This window comes from Electrophorus electricus, chromosome 5 (assembly GCF_041902795.1).
Source record: "Electrophorus electricus isolate QZ-2024a chromosome 5, ASM4190279v1, whole genome shotgun sequence".
Taxonomy (NCBI): domain Eukaryota; kingdom Metazoa; phylum Chordata; class Actinopteri; order Gymnotiformes; family Gymnotidae; genus Electrophorus; species Electrophorus electricus.
In genome coordinates, this window is record NC_137501.1 from 29,350,938 (window position 1) to 29,365,493 (window position 14,556).

The 14,556-nt window shown below is 42.5% G+C and overlaps 2 protein-coding genes across 5 annotated transcripts; one reads left to right on the forward strand and one right to left on the reverse strand.

Moving 5' to 3' along the window:
* Positions 1-1,362: 1,362 nt before the first annotated feature.
* LOC113591114 (clathrin heavy chain linker domain-containing protein 1) lies at positions 1,363-12,148 on the reverse strand. 4 transcript variants are annotated; one of them, XM_081714724.1, is made up of 11 exons: positions 11,840-12,145; positions 11,545-11,732; positions 11,330-11,466; positions 10,704-10,905; positions 10,446-10,561; positions 10,229-10,328; positions 9,833-9,939; positions 9,576-9,750; positions 9,107-9,306; positions 8,156-8,335; positions 1,363-6,018 (listed from the first exon to the last, which is right to left on the reverse strand). In XM_081714724.1, exons 1-11 carry the CDS (start codon positions 12,002-12,004, stop codon positions 5,828-5,830), a joined length of 1,761 nt encoding a protein of 586 aa, XP_081570850.1. In that variant the 5' UTR covers positions 12,005-12,145; the 3' UTR covers positions 1,363-5,827. The 4 variants fall into 4 exon arrangements, 2 of the variants coding, with proteins under 2 accessions (XP_081570850.1, XP_081570849.1); XR_014123869.1 differs by having other exon boundaries at positions 1,367-2,103; positions 5,452-6,018; positions 10,229-10,561; positions 11,840-12,146; XR_014123870.1 differs by lacking the exon at positions 1,363-6,018 and adding an exon at positions 8,668-8,858 and having other exon boundaries at positions 8,198-8,335; positions 11,840-12,148.
* A 160-nt stretch (positions 12,149-12,308) lies between these two features.
* rps27a (ribosomal protein S27a) lies at positions 12,309-14,525 on the forward strand. The gene is made up of 6 exons (XM_027031482.3): positions 12,309-12,396; positions 12,506-12,570; positions 13,030-13,084; positions 13,181-13,266; positions 14,066-14,197; positions 14,336-14,525. The coding sequence occupies exons 2-6, from the start codon at positions 12,523-12,525 to the stop codon at positions 14,483-14,485; spliced, it is 471 nt and encodes a 156-aa protein (XP_026887283.1). The 5' UTR covers positions 12,309-12,396; positions 12,506-12,522; the 3' UTR covers positions 14,486-14,525.
* The last annotated feature ends 31 nt before the right edge of the window (positions 14,526-14,556 follow it).

The following is a 14,556-nucleotide window of genomic DNA, read 5'->3' on the forward strand; positions in this document are numbered from 1 at the left end:
GCTTTCAGCGCAGCTGACGGTGACAGCAGAAGCCCAGTATAAAGAATCTGTGGTTCACTAATTCTCTGAAGCCTCCCATTAAGAAGGGACAAGAACTGTGTGATGTGCGAGATCATCCCTGTGGAACTGACCAAGGGGATTATGACTATGTACTCCATGGTATCAGTGTGCAAGCCATGATGATAGAGTACCCTTCATCACTGCAGCTGCTCCTCACAGTTAGCTCAGCTCAAGATTGTCACTGGCTACAATCTTGCAACACTGCTCTAGAACACTTAATGAAAAAAAAAAAAAGCACAAGCCTACATTAAGAACAGTAAGCGAAATGACCCTCTTTAAATGCAGGATATGAAAAGTTCAAGTTAGGCATATACAGTGATACCATGCTGGGAGATGGGCAGACCTCAAAGTAGGGAACCTTGCCCACCTTTAAAAATCAAAGATTGATCCTGTTGATTTCAATGTGTGACTTTGCTGAAAGTGACACATTGCACAGATGTAATGTGAAGAGTCAGGTTTTTACAGGCTATAGGCAAAAGAAGAATCTGTCTTCGTACTTCAAAGATAAGGGAAGCATTCTTGTTATTTGTCTGGGCTTGGGGAGGTCTGGTAGATGGCACTCTGCCAGGATGAGAAGTGCCGAGTCACTGGCATATAGATTAGGGCGGTGCTGTGCTTCTCTGGTCCTTAGGGAGAATGACCGTCCATTACCCCAGATTTCAGCAATAAACACAGACTCTGATGTCTTTATCAGGGTAAATGCCACGTTTCCTTTTAAATAATAATATTTATTGGGTGTACAAACATCTAAAAATACTGGCTCCTAGGAACAGCTATCTAATTAAGTACACATATGTATAACAGTTTTGTTTTATTTATATATATATATATATATATATATATATATATATATATATATATATATATATATATATATATATATATATATATAGAGAGAGAGAGAGAGAGAGAGAGAGAGAGAGAGAGAGAGAGAGAGAGAGAGAGAGAGAGAGAGAGAAGCTAATCTTAATACTGGCTAGACATTCTAAACCTATCACTCGAGCAACATTTTGGTTTAGACTACCAGTGCCTTGATGGATTTAGGATAGACTTAGCACAAGTTTTTCTATCATAGGTTATTGTATATATTCTAGTGATCTCATGCTGATTAGCTGGGTTTCCTATTTCACAGATTGGTCATAGATGAAACTAGCAGTTAAACATTTCATCATAAAATGCTGGACAGGAGCAGACATTTAAAAATGCACTAATTAAGGAATTAAGGATAAGATCTTAAGAATATAAGTGTATGATTAATGATCAAGAGAGAGAGAATGTGTGAATTTAAACTTTTCCATACAGATCTGTGTCCTCTTGCTGCATTTGGGAGGCCGCATGCCAACTCAAACAGCCTTAAAGGGGAATGCCATCCAATTACACAGTTATGTCTGGTGTATTATAAAATGCTCGTTTACCATGATTGTCTAATACTAGAGATGTGGTCTTGTACCACCACTGCAGGGCTCTTTGAGTGCAGACATTTGGGACCAGAATCAGCCCTCAGTTTTGTCTGCTTGATTATTTGATCGAAACTAAAATGAGAGACCAATAGCTACATGGAGAAGTTGATCAGCGGGACATTCACAAGCGAGCTGCGTCAGCGGAAACATCATTTTAACCATCCCAATTCAAACCAAAATAGGAAAGCATGCGGTGAAACGCAAAAGGCCTTAAGAGTAGGCAAGGCGAAACCCTTGGCAATAAAATGTCTGCTGTTCTTATGCATTATTGCTATCACTAAAGCCCCAAAAGTAAAATAACCAATGTAAAAGCATGCATTCAGAATCAGTCATACCTGGGTGGTTACTAGGTCGTCCGACTAACCACAATTAAGGATTGTGAGCTGTGGGCAAAATTATTGAATTTATTTATTTCAATATACAACAGTCTTTTCAAAAACACAACAGGTTGTTTGAGCAAAATATCGTTGGGTGAAACTTTCCCAAGTATAGGTTAGATTGCTGGTGTTCCTGTATAATCGAGCTGTCTGCAGTGCTTTCTGAAGTTAGGATACATTGCCCTCATTCTCCAAATGGATCGCTCCTAAATGAAACATGAAACAAATATCATGACACTGGTCCAGATGTACATTTTCTGCATTTGGCAGATGTTTTGTTATCCAGGGCAACTAACATACAGTAGTAGTAGTCAGTAGACAGCATGTGTTCACCCTAGGAATATAACCCATAACCTTGGTGTTGCTCCACCAGGTGAGCTACAGGAGTCTGGACAGGAGTGCATGACTAGATAAAGTGGCTAGATATGGAGAGGAGTCCATATTTAGTATGTTACCATATTATAACATCTCAACATTTCCTGCAAAGTATCTTTACCCTGTATGAAGAGTTGGTATGTTGAGACTAACAAAATGAAGTGCAGAGAGGCACTGAAACCACACCGTCTGGCTTCAACTCAGGAAACGTTTGCAGGGTGTATACAGCAATTCTGTGTGCTCTTGGTATATCTGAGCAGTAAAATGGCATAAACACTTTTTTTCCCACAATCTGCTAAAGACAACGGGTGTTCTTATACCCAGCTCAGGCTTTTCTGTGTGTGTATGTTGGATCCGGACATTCACAGAACTGTGTAATTAAGCGGTGCAAGAAGAAGCCCTCCATTACAGTCCTCACTTATGAATTCAAAAAACACCCTCCATCCATCCGTTGCTCTGGGAATCAATGAGCTATTTTCCATTGTCTGATAAGCCCATAGTAGTAGCCATAGAAACAAAACATGGACCAGCAAGGCACTACAGTGGCTAAATATACCAAACTATTAAACGTCCTGATGAGCAGATGACAAAGCAAAATAGCAGTGATCACAAGGAGACTTGCCTGATGCAATATTTTTGTCTCTCCAAATGCCTAGACGATGGTCAGAAATAGAAATCTGTTAAATGCTGTTTGGTCTCTACAAAAGCCAGACGCAGAGTTCCACGAGTCTTTGGCTCACAGCCACGCCTAGAGCGATTGCCTAAGCTTTGTCCAGTGATCGCGTTTACTAGACAGTCTTGACTGATGCCATCACCAGAATAAATCTGGACCACTGGTTCAGTGCGAGCAGGCAAGCTAGGCAAGCCACAGGCTAGGCGACTCACAGGCTAGGTGAGGCTCACAGGCTAGAGGAGGCTGAGAGGGAGTGAGCTTTAAAAGTGCCTACATAGTGATAAACTGTAGTTCAGCAATTTCTTGGCCAATGGCTAAAGAGTCACTTGCTGATTTACTGGGCAAATCAACATTTCCCAGTAAGAAACAATAGCATAGGGGTAAAGCCAGCTTTACCTCTAAATCAGTCTGGCTACAAACTGGGACATTCAACAGAAACAGCTCTCATAGTAGTGACAAAGAAATTTCATGCTACCAAACTCATCTTTTTTGATCCTTCTGGACCGTTTGGCAGTCTTTGACACAGTAAATTCCAATACTCTCCTCTCTGTTCTCTCCAGCCTTGGTGTGACTGGATCTGCATGGAAATGGTTTCAGTCCTATCTGGATGGTCCTATCAGATAACATGTAGAGAACCCATATCCAATCCATGTAGACTTTCCAGATGTGTCCCACAGGGCTCAGTATTAGGCCTTCTTCAATCTATTTGTAGTTATATTGTTATATTGGTGATATAATATCTTCTCAGCTTCTCCTAAAACTGCTGACAACACCCAATTCTTTCTTTCCCATCCTCCAAGACACAAGTTTACAGATGTAGCTCAGCATGCTTGACTGACATTGCATGATGGATGACAGCCCACCACTTGAAGCTCAACCCCAGTAAAACCGAGCATCTGTACAGTCCTTACCATGACCTCACAGTTTCCTTTGAAAACTCCCTGGTATCACCATCTGAAGCTGTTCATAACCTGAGTATACTTTGGACAAACAGTTGTTGTTCTCCACTCATGTTTCAAATCTGACAAAGTCTTGCAGATTTCTCCTTTGTAACATACAAATGATTCTGCCCTTTCTCTCACAGGAAGCTGCCAGGTACTTGTGCAGTCTCTTCGAATCTCATAGCTGGACTATTCTCTGCCCTGGCTTCCAGATGGCAGAAGGAACTACTCTGCTGTCCGGACAGCAGAGTCCCTTGCAGTTATCAAATGCAGACTACGCATCTATTTGGGAAATCTTTAAATGACCGCTGATCCTGCTCCTCTGTTGACTAACTGAAACTCTAATACTTGTTGTAGGGTATTGTTTATTTCACTGATTGTTGTCTGAGAGAGCTTATATGTTTTTTGCACTTCTAGGCATCAGACTTGATCCCTGTAAATACTGCATTCTAGTTCAATGGTATCTTGGTCTCTAACCTACTATACTGGCTAGCATGCATTCTATGAGTAAATGACAAAGCACTTTTTAAAGTCACTCTGGATCAGAGCGTCTGCTAATTGCTGTAAATCTATTTGTAAATATATGTGGGTAAATCTTTACTATGTATGAATTTCATGAGTACCAGGGGCAAGTGTGAACAACAGGAGCATAACGACTGAATATGAAAAACTGAGCTACATCACCAGGTGAGTGATGACACAGCACTTCTCACTGTACTGGTCTCAATGCAGGCCTAGGCAAGGCTGTCTGAGGCTATAGGAAGAGTGGAGGCAGGGTGTGCGTGTGTGTGTGGAGGGGGGTAGCAGGGAGTGACGCTGCAGGTTTCAGAGACTGCATAACACACTGACCCAGCAGGAGGGTGAGATTTAGCCCAGCTCGCCTTGCTGCAGGTGATCAATAACAGCCACGCCAGCCGAACTACCCGGAGCTGAGGCAGCTTGCAGGCAGGCAGGCAGGCACGCACGCACACACACACACACACACACACACACAGACACAAAAGCCCACTTGCTCTCCTGTTTAATCAACAGTAGTTGCTCTTTTTGCACCCACACCCAGGAAGTTCTAAGCAGACAGCTTAAGTAGTTACCTCAGAGCCAGACACCAAACAACTGTCTAATTCTACAACACAAATACACACAAATCTTAGTTATTTTATTCATACTTAAAGCACACAAACTGATGACACCCAGCTGAACAAATAAACAGTGCACAATCTGAAGTAGACTATAAACAATAACCACACATGGGTTATACTTCATGGTCAATAGAAGGCAACCCTTGGAAACCCATGCTTTCAAACGTGTTAAGTCAGATATATCACTGCCGACAATAAGAGCAGGCTTCAGACAGAAGCCTGGTAGAGTGCATTTAGATGAGATCATTAGGATTCGTGTTCAGGGGTGCGGGGCAAACGTGATTGCAAAATGTGGGTGTTGTTTGTGAAGAGAGGGGGCAGCGCTTGCTTTCATGTGTCTTGTTACCATAGCGGCCCAGCAGAACAACAAAGAGACCTCTTTGTGTGTGTGTGTGTGTGTGTGTGTGTGTGTGTGTGTGTACTCACAGTGCAGCCCTTCTCTCCCCGCTGCTGTATCCTCCAAACACGGTAACATAACAGGAACAAGACAGACACTGACCTATCAATAGCTTTATTCACAAAGCAATGGCAACATAGATGGGAAAAGGGTGTTTACCTCAGTAGTTTATACAGATGGCAATCAAATACTGCATACATGATCATCTTCCTGTTTTTAGCCTTTTGTGAAATATCAAAAGCAGCTTTACAGTCTGCAAGATCTGCAAATGGATTTTTCTGCATTAAACAAAAATAATGATTATTTAACTAGCCTCGGAGAGATGTTAGATTAACAAACAGACCCGTTCTCTTTTAGCGTGCTCAACCAAGCTTGTCTCTTGGGCTCCACCTAGTGGCCAGCTCCCTACATGAACACGTGCTCCATCAGCTTGGCACTGCCAGGGGAGAGGCACACGGCACCAGCCTGGGACAACAAGGTAGAAATAATCTCCTGTGCCAGGTGAGGCCGGTTCATCTGTTCACAGCGTGCTGCAATCTCGCTCCAACTCTCTGTACCGCACATCATGTCATCCAGGATGGCCTTCTCTAGGGAACCTGAGAAGACATTTTTTTTAAGTTGTTTTTGCACCATTTTACAATTGTTACAAAAACAATATAAAGAGTAAATGAAAATACAATGAATGCTGGAATGAGATATTGAGCTACATGTGCTCATGTGAAAGATATCTATACATTGCCTGGCCCAAAAAAAAAAAGGTCACACACTAATATTTCATTGGACCGCCTTTAGCTTTGATTACGGCACACATTCGCTGTGGCATCATTTCCACAAGCTTCTGCAATGTCACAACATTTATTACTGTCTAGAGTTGCATAAATTCCCCCCCACCAAGATCTTGTACTGATGATGGGACATTTGGACCACTGCGCAAAATCTTCTCCAGCACATCCCAAAGATTCTCAATGGGGTTCAGGTTTGGACTCTGTGGTGGCCAATCCATGTGTGAGAATGACGTCTCATGCTCCCTGAACCACTCTTTCACAATTTGAGCCTGATGAATCCTGGCATTGTCATCTTGGAATATGCACATGCCATCAGGGAAGAAAAAATCCATTGATGGAATAACCTGGTTGTTCAGTATATTCAGGTAATCAGCTGACCTCATTCTTTGGGCACATAACATTGCTGAACCTAGATCTGACCAACTGCAGCAACCCCAGATCATAGCACTGCCCCCACAGGCTTGTACGGTAGGCACTAGGCATGATGGGTACATCACTTCAGCCGCCTCTCTTCTTACCCTGATGTGCCCATCACTCTGGAACAGGGTAAATCTGGACTCATCAGACCACATGACCTTCTTCCATTGCTCCAGAGTCCAATCTTTATGCTCCCTAGCAAATTGAAGCCGTTTTTACCGGTTAGCCTCACTGACAAGTGGTTTTCTTAAGGTTACACAGCCGTTTAGTCCCAATCCCTTGAGTTGCCTTTCCATTGTGCGTGTGGAAATGCTCTTACTTTCACTATTAAACACATCCCTGAGTTCTACTGTTGTTTTTCTATGATTTGATTTCACCATGTTTAAGTGATCGCCGATCATGATCATTTAAGATTTTTTTACGACCACATTCCTTCCTCGAAGATGATGCTTCTCCACTGTCCTTCCACTTTTTAATAATGCGTTGGACAGTTCGTAACCCGATTTTAGTAGTTTCAGCAATCTCCTTAGATGTTTGCTGAGGCATGCCAATAATTTGACCCTCCTGAAACAGATTAACATCTGTTCCACGACCACAGGATGTGTCTTTCGACATGGTTGTTTAACAAATGAGAAGCTACTCACTGCATCAGTTAGGGTTAAATAACTTGTAGCCAGCTGAAACATAATCACCCATGCAGTAATTATCCAATGGGAGGCTCTTACCTATTTGCTTAGTTAAATCCAGGTGGTGACCTGGGGGGGCATGTAAAATGCCATTAGTAAATTATCCCCAAAGCTAAATGCTTCTTAGGTTAAAAATGGGTACTGCCACTCCTTATTAATGGTCTCTGCAGTGAGGTAAGAAGAGCCAGATGATACCACTCATAATACTAACAAGAAGTCTAACACTCAACTACAGCATAAGCTCATATAAAGCCTTCCTGGTCCAGATGAATCAATAACAGGATTACCTTATATAGCTTATTATGATCTTACCATCACAGCAAATTAATCTAATTGGTTTTACACTCCAGAGGACCTTTAACATTTTGTTTAGTAATGATGATTATTTCAGGGTTGATGACTCATTTCTGTGATCCTCGTTACAGTGTGAGATTCAGTGACAACTGAAGCATCATCAAAATAGTGGCACACTGCAGTGCTTGCTGGTCATTTATGTTAAATCTCATTTTTTAATAAAATGTAAACCTGAGCATATTTTACTTGCTTATTTGTTACTTGCTTATGTTAAAATGATCAGCAGCTCAGGTGCATCATATTATGCATTATGTAATTAAAATGCCTGCCGGTACATCTATATAATGAGCTGCAAGGTGCTGCGTATGGAACAGGCATAGTCATGCTGCATTTTGGTGGTTCATTAGACAAGAGTGAATGAATGAATGAATGAATGAATGAATGAATGAATGAGTGAATGAATGAGTGAATGAATGAGTGAATGAATGAGTGAATGAATGAATGAATGAATGAGTGAGTGATTGTGTGATTGTGTGAGTGTGTGTGTTCACCTGGCCCGTCTGCAATAATCTTCTCCAGCAGTTGGAAGGCAAGGTCCTCCAGGTAGGAGCTGAGCAGCGAATGGCAGACATAGCCCACAGACAGCAGTGCTGGCTTACTGCCATACTTCTGAGTCAAACCCTGCAGCAGAGTAAGACTGGGGCAGCCCTTCAGCACAAACATAGTGTCATCTGCACAGAGAAAGGCATCATACCTATCTTAATTAAACTAACTGCCTGAAAATATTAGGCCTTCAAATACCACACACACACACCTGGGCTGGAAACATGCACAGGTTTAGCTGACACCCCGTTTTCGAATACAACATCGGCAGTGTACTGCAGTACAAAATGTAGAGGTAGTAAAAACTGCAGGGTTCCCAGAGAAACAGGACATTTCAGACAGAGGCCCTTCATTTTGGACCTCTGTCTGAAACGTCCCCTTTGTCTGGAAACTATGCATTTCACTGTAAGCTTTACTTTTATTTATATACACATTTTAGCCACTTACTAGAAACACATACCTTGCACCTGGCTCTTTCATTAGCTGCACCTATCCTACAGATTATAATCCTACAACTGCACAGCACAGCCCATCTGCTGGAATATTCCATTTATCAACATTCATTGCTGTTCATCACTGGTTGGTTTCGAGCGACAAAACCACCGCTGAGTGTCACTGCTGGGTTGAAAGAGGTCTGTACCTGAAAAATATCTAGCCAACAGTGGTCCTGTGGTCACAATCTGACCCTGGGTGAAACATTTGAGAACGCTTAACACAAATCGTTCATGGCTGAAATTGGGCCATCAACACTGACTGCATACCTACAAAGTAGGTGTTTCTAATAAAGTGGTTAAATAGTACATATCTCCTATATCACTGAAAAAATGTAAATGGGACATTTTTAATACACTTTTGTAAATTATTAGTGTATTGCAATTATATAATGCATTTCATCTCACCTAATGTGAAATTGTTCTGGTAAATGAATTCTAAAGCTCCAATAGTCAACCCTCTTTTGCACATGCACAGTGCTGTCTTCCTGAGCACACCACAGGTTGTGTAAATAATGTGGGCCAGGGCCAAGCAAGTGTCTGCTATGCGTGGGTCCTTGTCTCCATGGCTACAGAGCACATCCCCTAATTCTTCACTGTAGGTCAACCTTTGGGGTGTAGCACAGGAAATGTTTAACCACTTTTTTTGAACCACTTCTTTTAAACATAGTGAACACAATCACAACCCCACCATGTCAGTACAAAGGAAGCCAAATCGCAGTCCTCTGAAGAGAGTCAGCCGTTTCTGTGAAATTCCATTCAATTCCGTTGAATTACATTTTATTTGCATAGAACAATACATCCTGCCATGAAGCTGCTTAACACAGCTCTGATGATGATGACTAACAAATGCACACAGGGTTGAAAGCTGTGTTACCTGTGCTGGGTGACCCAGAAGGTAATCAGATCGATGTAACCATGCTGCAGGGCACAGTGTACGCCCTCTAAACACAACGTCTCCCCTAGCAACTGTTTCCCGGGTTGTGCTGAGATCATCAGAGCCTGGAAGTACAGCAGTAGCGGAGGAAGTCCTCCATCGTTCACGGTGACGGCTGAGAAAGGAAGTGAAAAAAGATCAGCGCACCCTGTTGGCCAGCCCATACTCCTGAAACCATGTAAAAGAGAGAAACGCACACTTGAATCGCTCCATAGTCTCAGTGTTCCTCAGAACTCCATGAGGGGACCTGGCAGCGTGAAAAGCAGCTGCCTCATAGTCTCCTGCCTCGAACATGTGCATGAACCTGTGGTTGGAAAAAACCCAGCTATACTTTGTCCTGGAGCTGGCAGGCTTACTTCGCCCTGGGCTACTGTGGATAACTCATCAGGAGAGCTGATCTGGAACCCCCCTTATTTTTTTCCCCCCGCAACAGCACAGACTGAAGAAGACCATGAATACACATCCATACACCTACTCTGGAATAATTAGTAAATCTAAACACTAATCAACCAATAAATGTCTTGGTTTATCAATAAGGTAGTAAAAATGGGAAACTATTTCGGTATCCTGTATGTAATTGATGATTCAGAAACCTTTTGATGTAATCCACCAAAAGCTCGGATTCATTGACTGTGTTAGGATCATCCTCTTCCAACAGATCATTGTTGATGAAACAGCTGTCAGTATCACAGACTGAAAAAGAACACACATTAAGCCTTCCGGTGAGAAACATCAGGACCAATTCTGCGATGACATGTTCTGTTTTGGAGTCACCCAAAGAGAATGTGGTTGGGACAGTAAATGCGGAACCTTGGATTTCTGCGATGCGCTCCAGTTCATAGGAGAGGAACTCAAGCAGAGGAGGGTGACTGGTAGATTTTTCCCAAGAGCTGATGGCCTCATTCAGAAAAGTCAACTGTTTAAAACTAAAGTCAAGGGCAGTTGCACAATAGTATAATTAATGGCATACTATGGCAAAATAAGCATCATTCACACTTAATAAGAATAACCAAATTAAAATATCTACCTAAAAATATAATGCATGTTTGCAAAGTGACATGTTCTCACCAAAGCTGCAGTTTGTCATTCTCTAAGGCAAGTTCATCTTTTTTGTTCAGATAGGCTCTCATTTTGATCTCCAAGTCAGCTTTCACCTGTACCGGCACGTACTGGTTTTTTTTCTTATTCAGAAGGTCAGCTTGCTTTTGCTCCAAGAACCCCAGATGCTTAGCTAGAGCTTCTGGGTTTAACATCTCGCAGAAAGTAAGACCTGTCAGGAAGGCAAAAATAATACTTAATGAGAATGGAATGCAGCTGGACCACAGAAGCCACACATGAAGGTGCATTTTAAGTTGCATCGCTCATACAGGATGCCACCAGCCCGCGACATTAGCACTGTTGGACGCATCATCATCACACACACTGCAGAAGAGGTACAGAAAACCACTGCTGACTGCCACCCTAGTAACGGGTGTGGGCTAGGATACTGGCAGGCAGCCAAACCTAGACAGGGGCAACTGAGGGTAAAGGGCCTTGCTCAGGGGCCCAACAGCAGCAACTCCGCAGCAGCAGGGCTCAAGTCAAGCACCTAAACTACTGAGCTGCCACTGCCTCTTACTGTTGCATACCATTTCCACCAACACTTCAAACAGCAGAGGATGTCTTTCAGTGAACAAATCGTGGTGTTTTAGCACCTGGAATCCTTGCAGCGAGATCCTGTGCCTGGCCGTCTGAAGGTTCAGGTGTTGGCGGCGGCTCTTTTTTCCTGAACTCCTGAAGCCTTTTCAACTTGGCTTGTACCTCTGCAGTATCTTTCTGAATTATTGCAATCCTTAATGAATAAGACACAGGTTTAGCTGGTTATCAAAAACAAACAAACAAACAAACAAACAAACAAACACATTTTTACCTCTCTTGCAGTTGCACAGATCTCCTCCGACAGTACATGAGCGAAGTGGGTTGAGCCATCATGGTCTTCAGTTTTCCACGAGCAACTTTGACCTTACGGTCATTATTTTTTATACTAGCAATTAGACAGTCATATTCTTTCTTGATGGCCGTCAGAATCGTCTTGTAAGATGTGGCATAGTCAATTACCTAAGAGGAGGAGATCAAGGAGATCGCACATGGAGCTGTAACAGATTAAAAAAAAAATAATACTTGAACAGGTAAACTGTCAGTTTAATATCGTTCATCTAGCCTACCTTATCGAAAGCAGCACTGTACACTGTGTGTCGCTGCTCATCAGAGCCCTCGTCTGGACAGCATAAGGACTCCTTTTCACCTGCAATAAACTCGTACAGCGATTTCAAGAAGTCCCTGTCCCTGGCAGATGTAATAAGTGGCACGGTTTTGCTATTAAAATCCATGCGCTGGAAGGTCGACTGTCTATTTCACGTTAAAATGTTTGTAAATGACAAAGTTTACGGTATGTTTCAGGTACCGTGTCGTTACATTTATCCACTGCACATGTCTACGGATGTGTCGTATCTACCGCATCTATAGTTACTATGGAGACAAAGTTTTCTAGGTATTTTTTCCTAACAAATCCAACTACAGCTTTTAATAATCGAAATCGTACATACGGTCTTTTTGAGAGCCCTATACGTACAACTCGGATGATTAAAATTCCGATTTTATACAGCGTGTTTTAAAACAGGCTTCTTGCAGGGCTCCTAGTCCCTGCGATCGCGCCCAGAAAACCCCGTGGCAAGCTCCCAAAGCCCCTTTCTCATGATCCGCCATTAGCAAGAGTCTTGTGGTGAGTGTTGCTCCCGTTTCAGACTGAAAATTAAACGTGAAATCAACAAAACGGCTTCGCCGATTGAGTTATATTAATCGCCAGAATATTCTTGATCCTTTATGTGCAGGTGGATTGAACGCCAGAATGCAGATTTTCGTCAAAACTTTGACGGGGAAGACCATAACCCTTGAGGTGGGCAGTGGGAGCGCATTGGTTCATGCAGTAACGATGCGGGCTTCTGCCATCACGCCGCACTTCAGTTATTCACTCAAAACACTGTTGGACATTAAGTTGCCCAAATAACAAACATTAATTTGATATTTTTAGGTTTAGTCGAGAGCACCATTGTGTGGAAATGCATCAGTCCGCAGTAGATTCCCCGGCTGGCTAGTTCAGCACGTGTGGACAGCTGTCTAGTTAGATATATCACTAGAAAGCTTTATCCTAGGTTACTGCTTTAGTATTTAGATAAGCATTTCCAAAACACTATTCGATTTTTTTGACAAACAGGTGAATAATTGCGTAAATGTAACGTTACATGAGCAGGCCATGCGTAGTTCAGCATAATGCAGCCTGCCATATAGTCTCACTACCGGACGTATTATGGTCTTTTCCAACCAGGTTGAATATTTGCCCCTCTGCTATTTGCAGGTTGAACCTTCAGATACTATTGAAAATGTCAAGGCCAAGATCCAAGACAAAGAAGGTAATGCCAAATCTCAGTTAAATAAAAGGAAGGTTATTTGTGGTGTCGCTAGATGTGCTTTGTGCACAGAGCTGTAATTCCTGTTGAAATGTGTAGGTATCCCACCTGACCAGCAGAGATTGATCTTCGCTGGGAAACAGCTCGAAGATGGACGCACCCTGTCTGATTATAACATCCAGAAGGTACGAAATGTTCTGGTCTCATTTGTAAACCTGCCAGTCTGCAAGGGTTTGATTTACGTACATATGTGGTCTTATCTTTGTATGAAGTATGGATTGTTTAACCTAGAATGGTGCTCCTTGATTTTTTTTTTTAAATTATATATATATATATATATATATATATATATATATATATATATATAATTACTCACTGAATTCTGGGCAATATCCTTTGATTGTAAATGTTGCTGAGGTTTGGACAGGTCATTGAAGATAGGCTTTGAGTGTTTAAAAAAAACAAAACATGGCATTAAAGTGCCATTATCGTTCTCTTGCACTGCTAATAGCCAATATAACTGCAGTGTTACTGAGATGTGATGGGGGGGGGGGAAGAATTCATTCTGGGTGGTCATTTTGGCCATTTCTGCCGTCCGTGTGCTTTGTGTTGATGTTACAGGCAGGGTTCAAACACCACGACATGAGTGTTGTTAGTCTGGGTCAAAAGATATAACCAAGTAGGTGAGCTTGCAATACTGACGATGCCGGTTTAAAACCAGTGAAGACTTTGTGGGAGTGAAAGCTTGCAAATTTATAAAGTAAATAAGAGCTGGAGACTGGGGGTTGGGGGGGGGGGGGAGACAGATTTTGAACTGTATCTTAATTGCTTTTGTTTTGACTTAATTAACAAGTTCACAGTAAGTAACTGGCTATTTTTTAAATCTAAACTGCATCTACATGTTGCATCTTGAGTAGCGTCTGTTTAACTAGTTGAGTAAATTGTATGCAGTGCTGTGGTGGCTGAGGTCTTTCCTCTGCGCAGGAGTCCACGCTGCATCTGGTTCTGAGACTGCGCGGCGGTGCTAAGAAGAGGAAGAAGAAGTCCTACACCACCCCCAAAAAGAACAAGCACAAGAGGAAGAAGGTCAAGCTCGCCGTGCTCAAGTACTACAAGGTGAGCTGGGGTTTCTAGTTTTAGACGTGTACCTAGTTGATCTGGGAATACTTCGCTGTGATGGGTGCATGGGGAAAATTGACAGTTTTGCGATGGGTTTTGCACTGCCCCAACCCTATGTTGCCCCCGTTCGTTCAGGTGGATGAAAATGGCAAGATCCACCGTCTCCGCAGGGAATGCCCCGCCGACGAGTGTGGCGCTGGTGTTTTCATGGCCAGCCACTTTGACCGGCACTACTGCGGGAAGTGCTGTCTCACTTACTGCTTCAACAAGCCAGAGGACAAGTGAATGATGTGTAGTAATCAATAAAAAAAATTTCACCACCCAACCACCTCTGTCTGGTCATCATTTTACTTTCT

Excerpts from the sequence above, each read along its gene's own strand:
- LOC113591114 (XM_081714723.1), bottom strand. The coding sequence starts at position 12,004 with ATGGATTTTAATAGCAAAACCGTGCCACTTATTACATCTGCCAGGGAC. Across the intron at positions 9,307-9,575 it reads TTCTGGGTCACCCAGCACAG|GTTGACCTACAGTGAAGAAT; the intron begins GTAACACAGCTT and ends TACACCCCAAAG. Across the intron at positions 6,019-8,155 it reads GATTATTGCAGACGGGCCAG|GTTCCCTAGAGAAGGCCATC; the intron begins GTGAACACACAC and ends ATGTCTTCTCAG.
- rps27a (XM_027031482.3), top strand. The coding sequence starts at position 12,523 with ATGCAGATTTTCGTCAAAACTTTGACGGGGAAGACCATAACCCTTGAG. Across the intron at positions 13,085-13,180 it reads CAAGATCCAAGACAAAGAAG|GTATCCCACCTGACCAGCAG; the intron begins GTAATGCCAAAT and ends TGAAATGTGTAG. Across the intron at positions 14,198-14,335 it reads CCGTGCTCAAGTACTACAAG|GTGGATGAAAATGGCAAGAT; the intron begins GTGAGCTGGGGT and ends CCGTTCGTTCAG.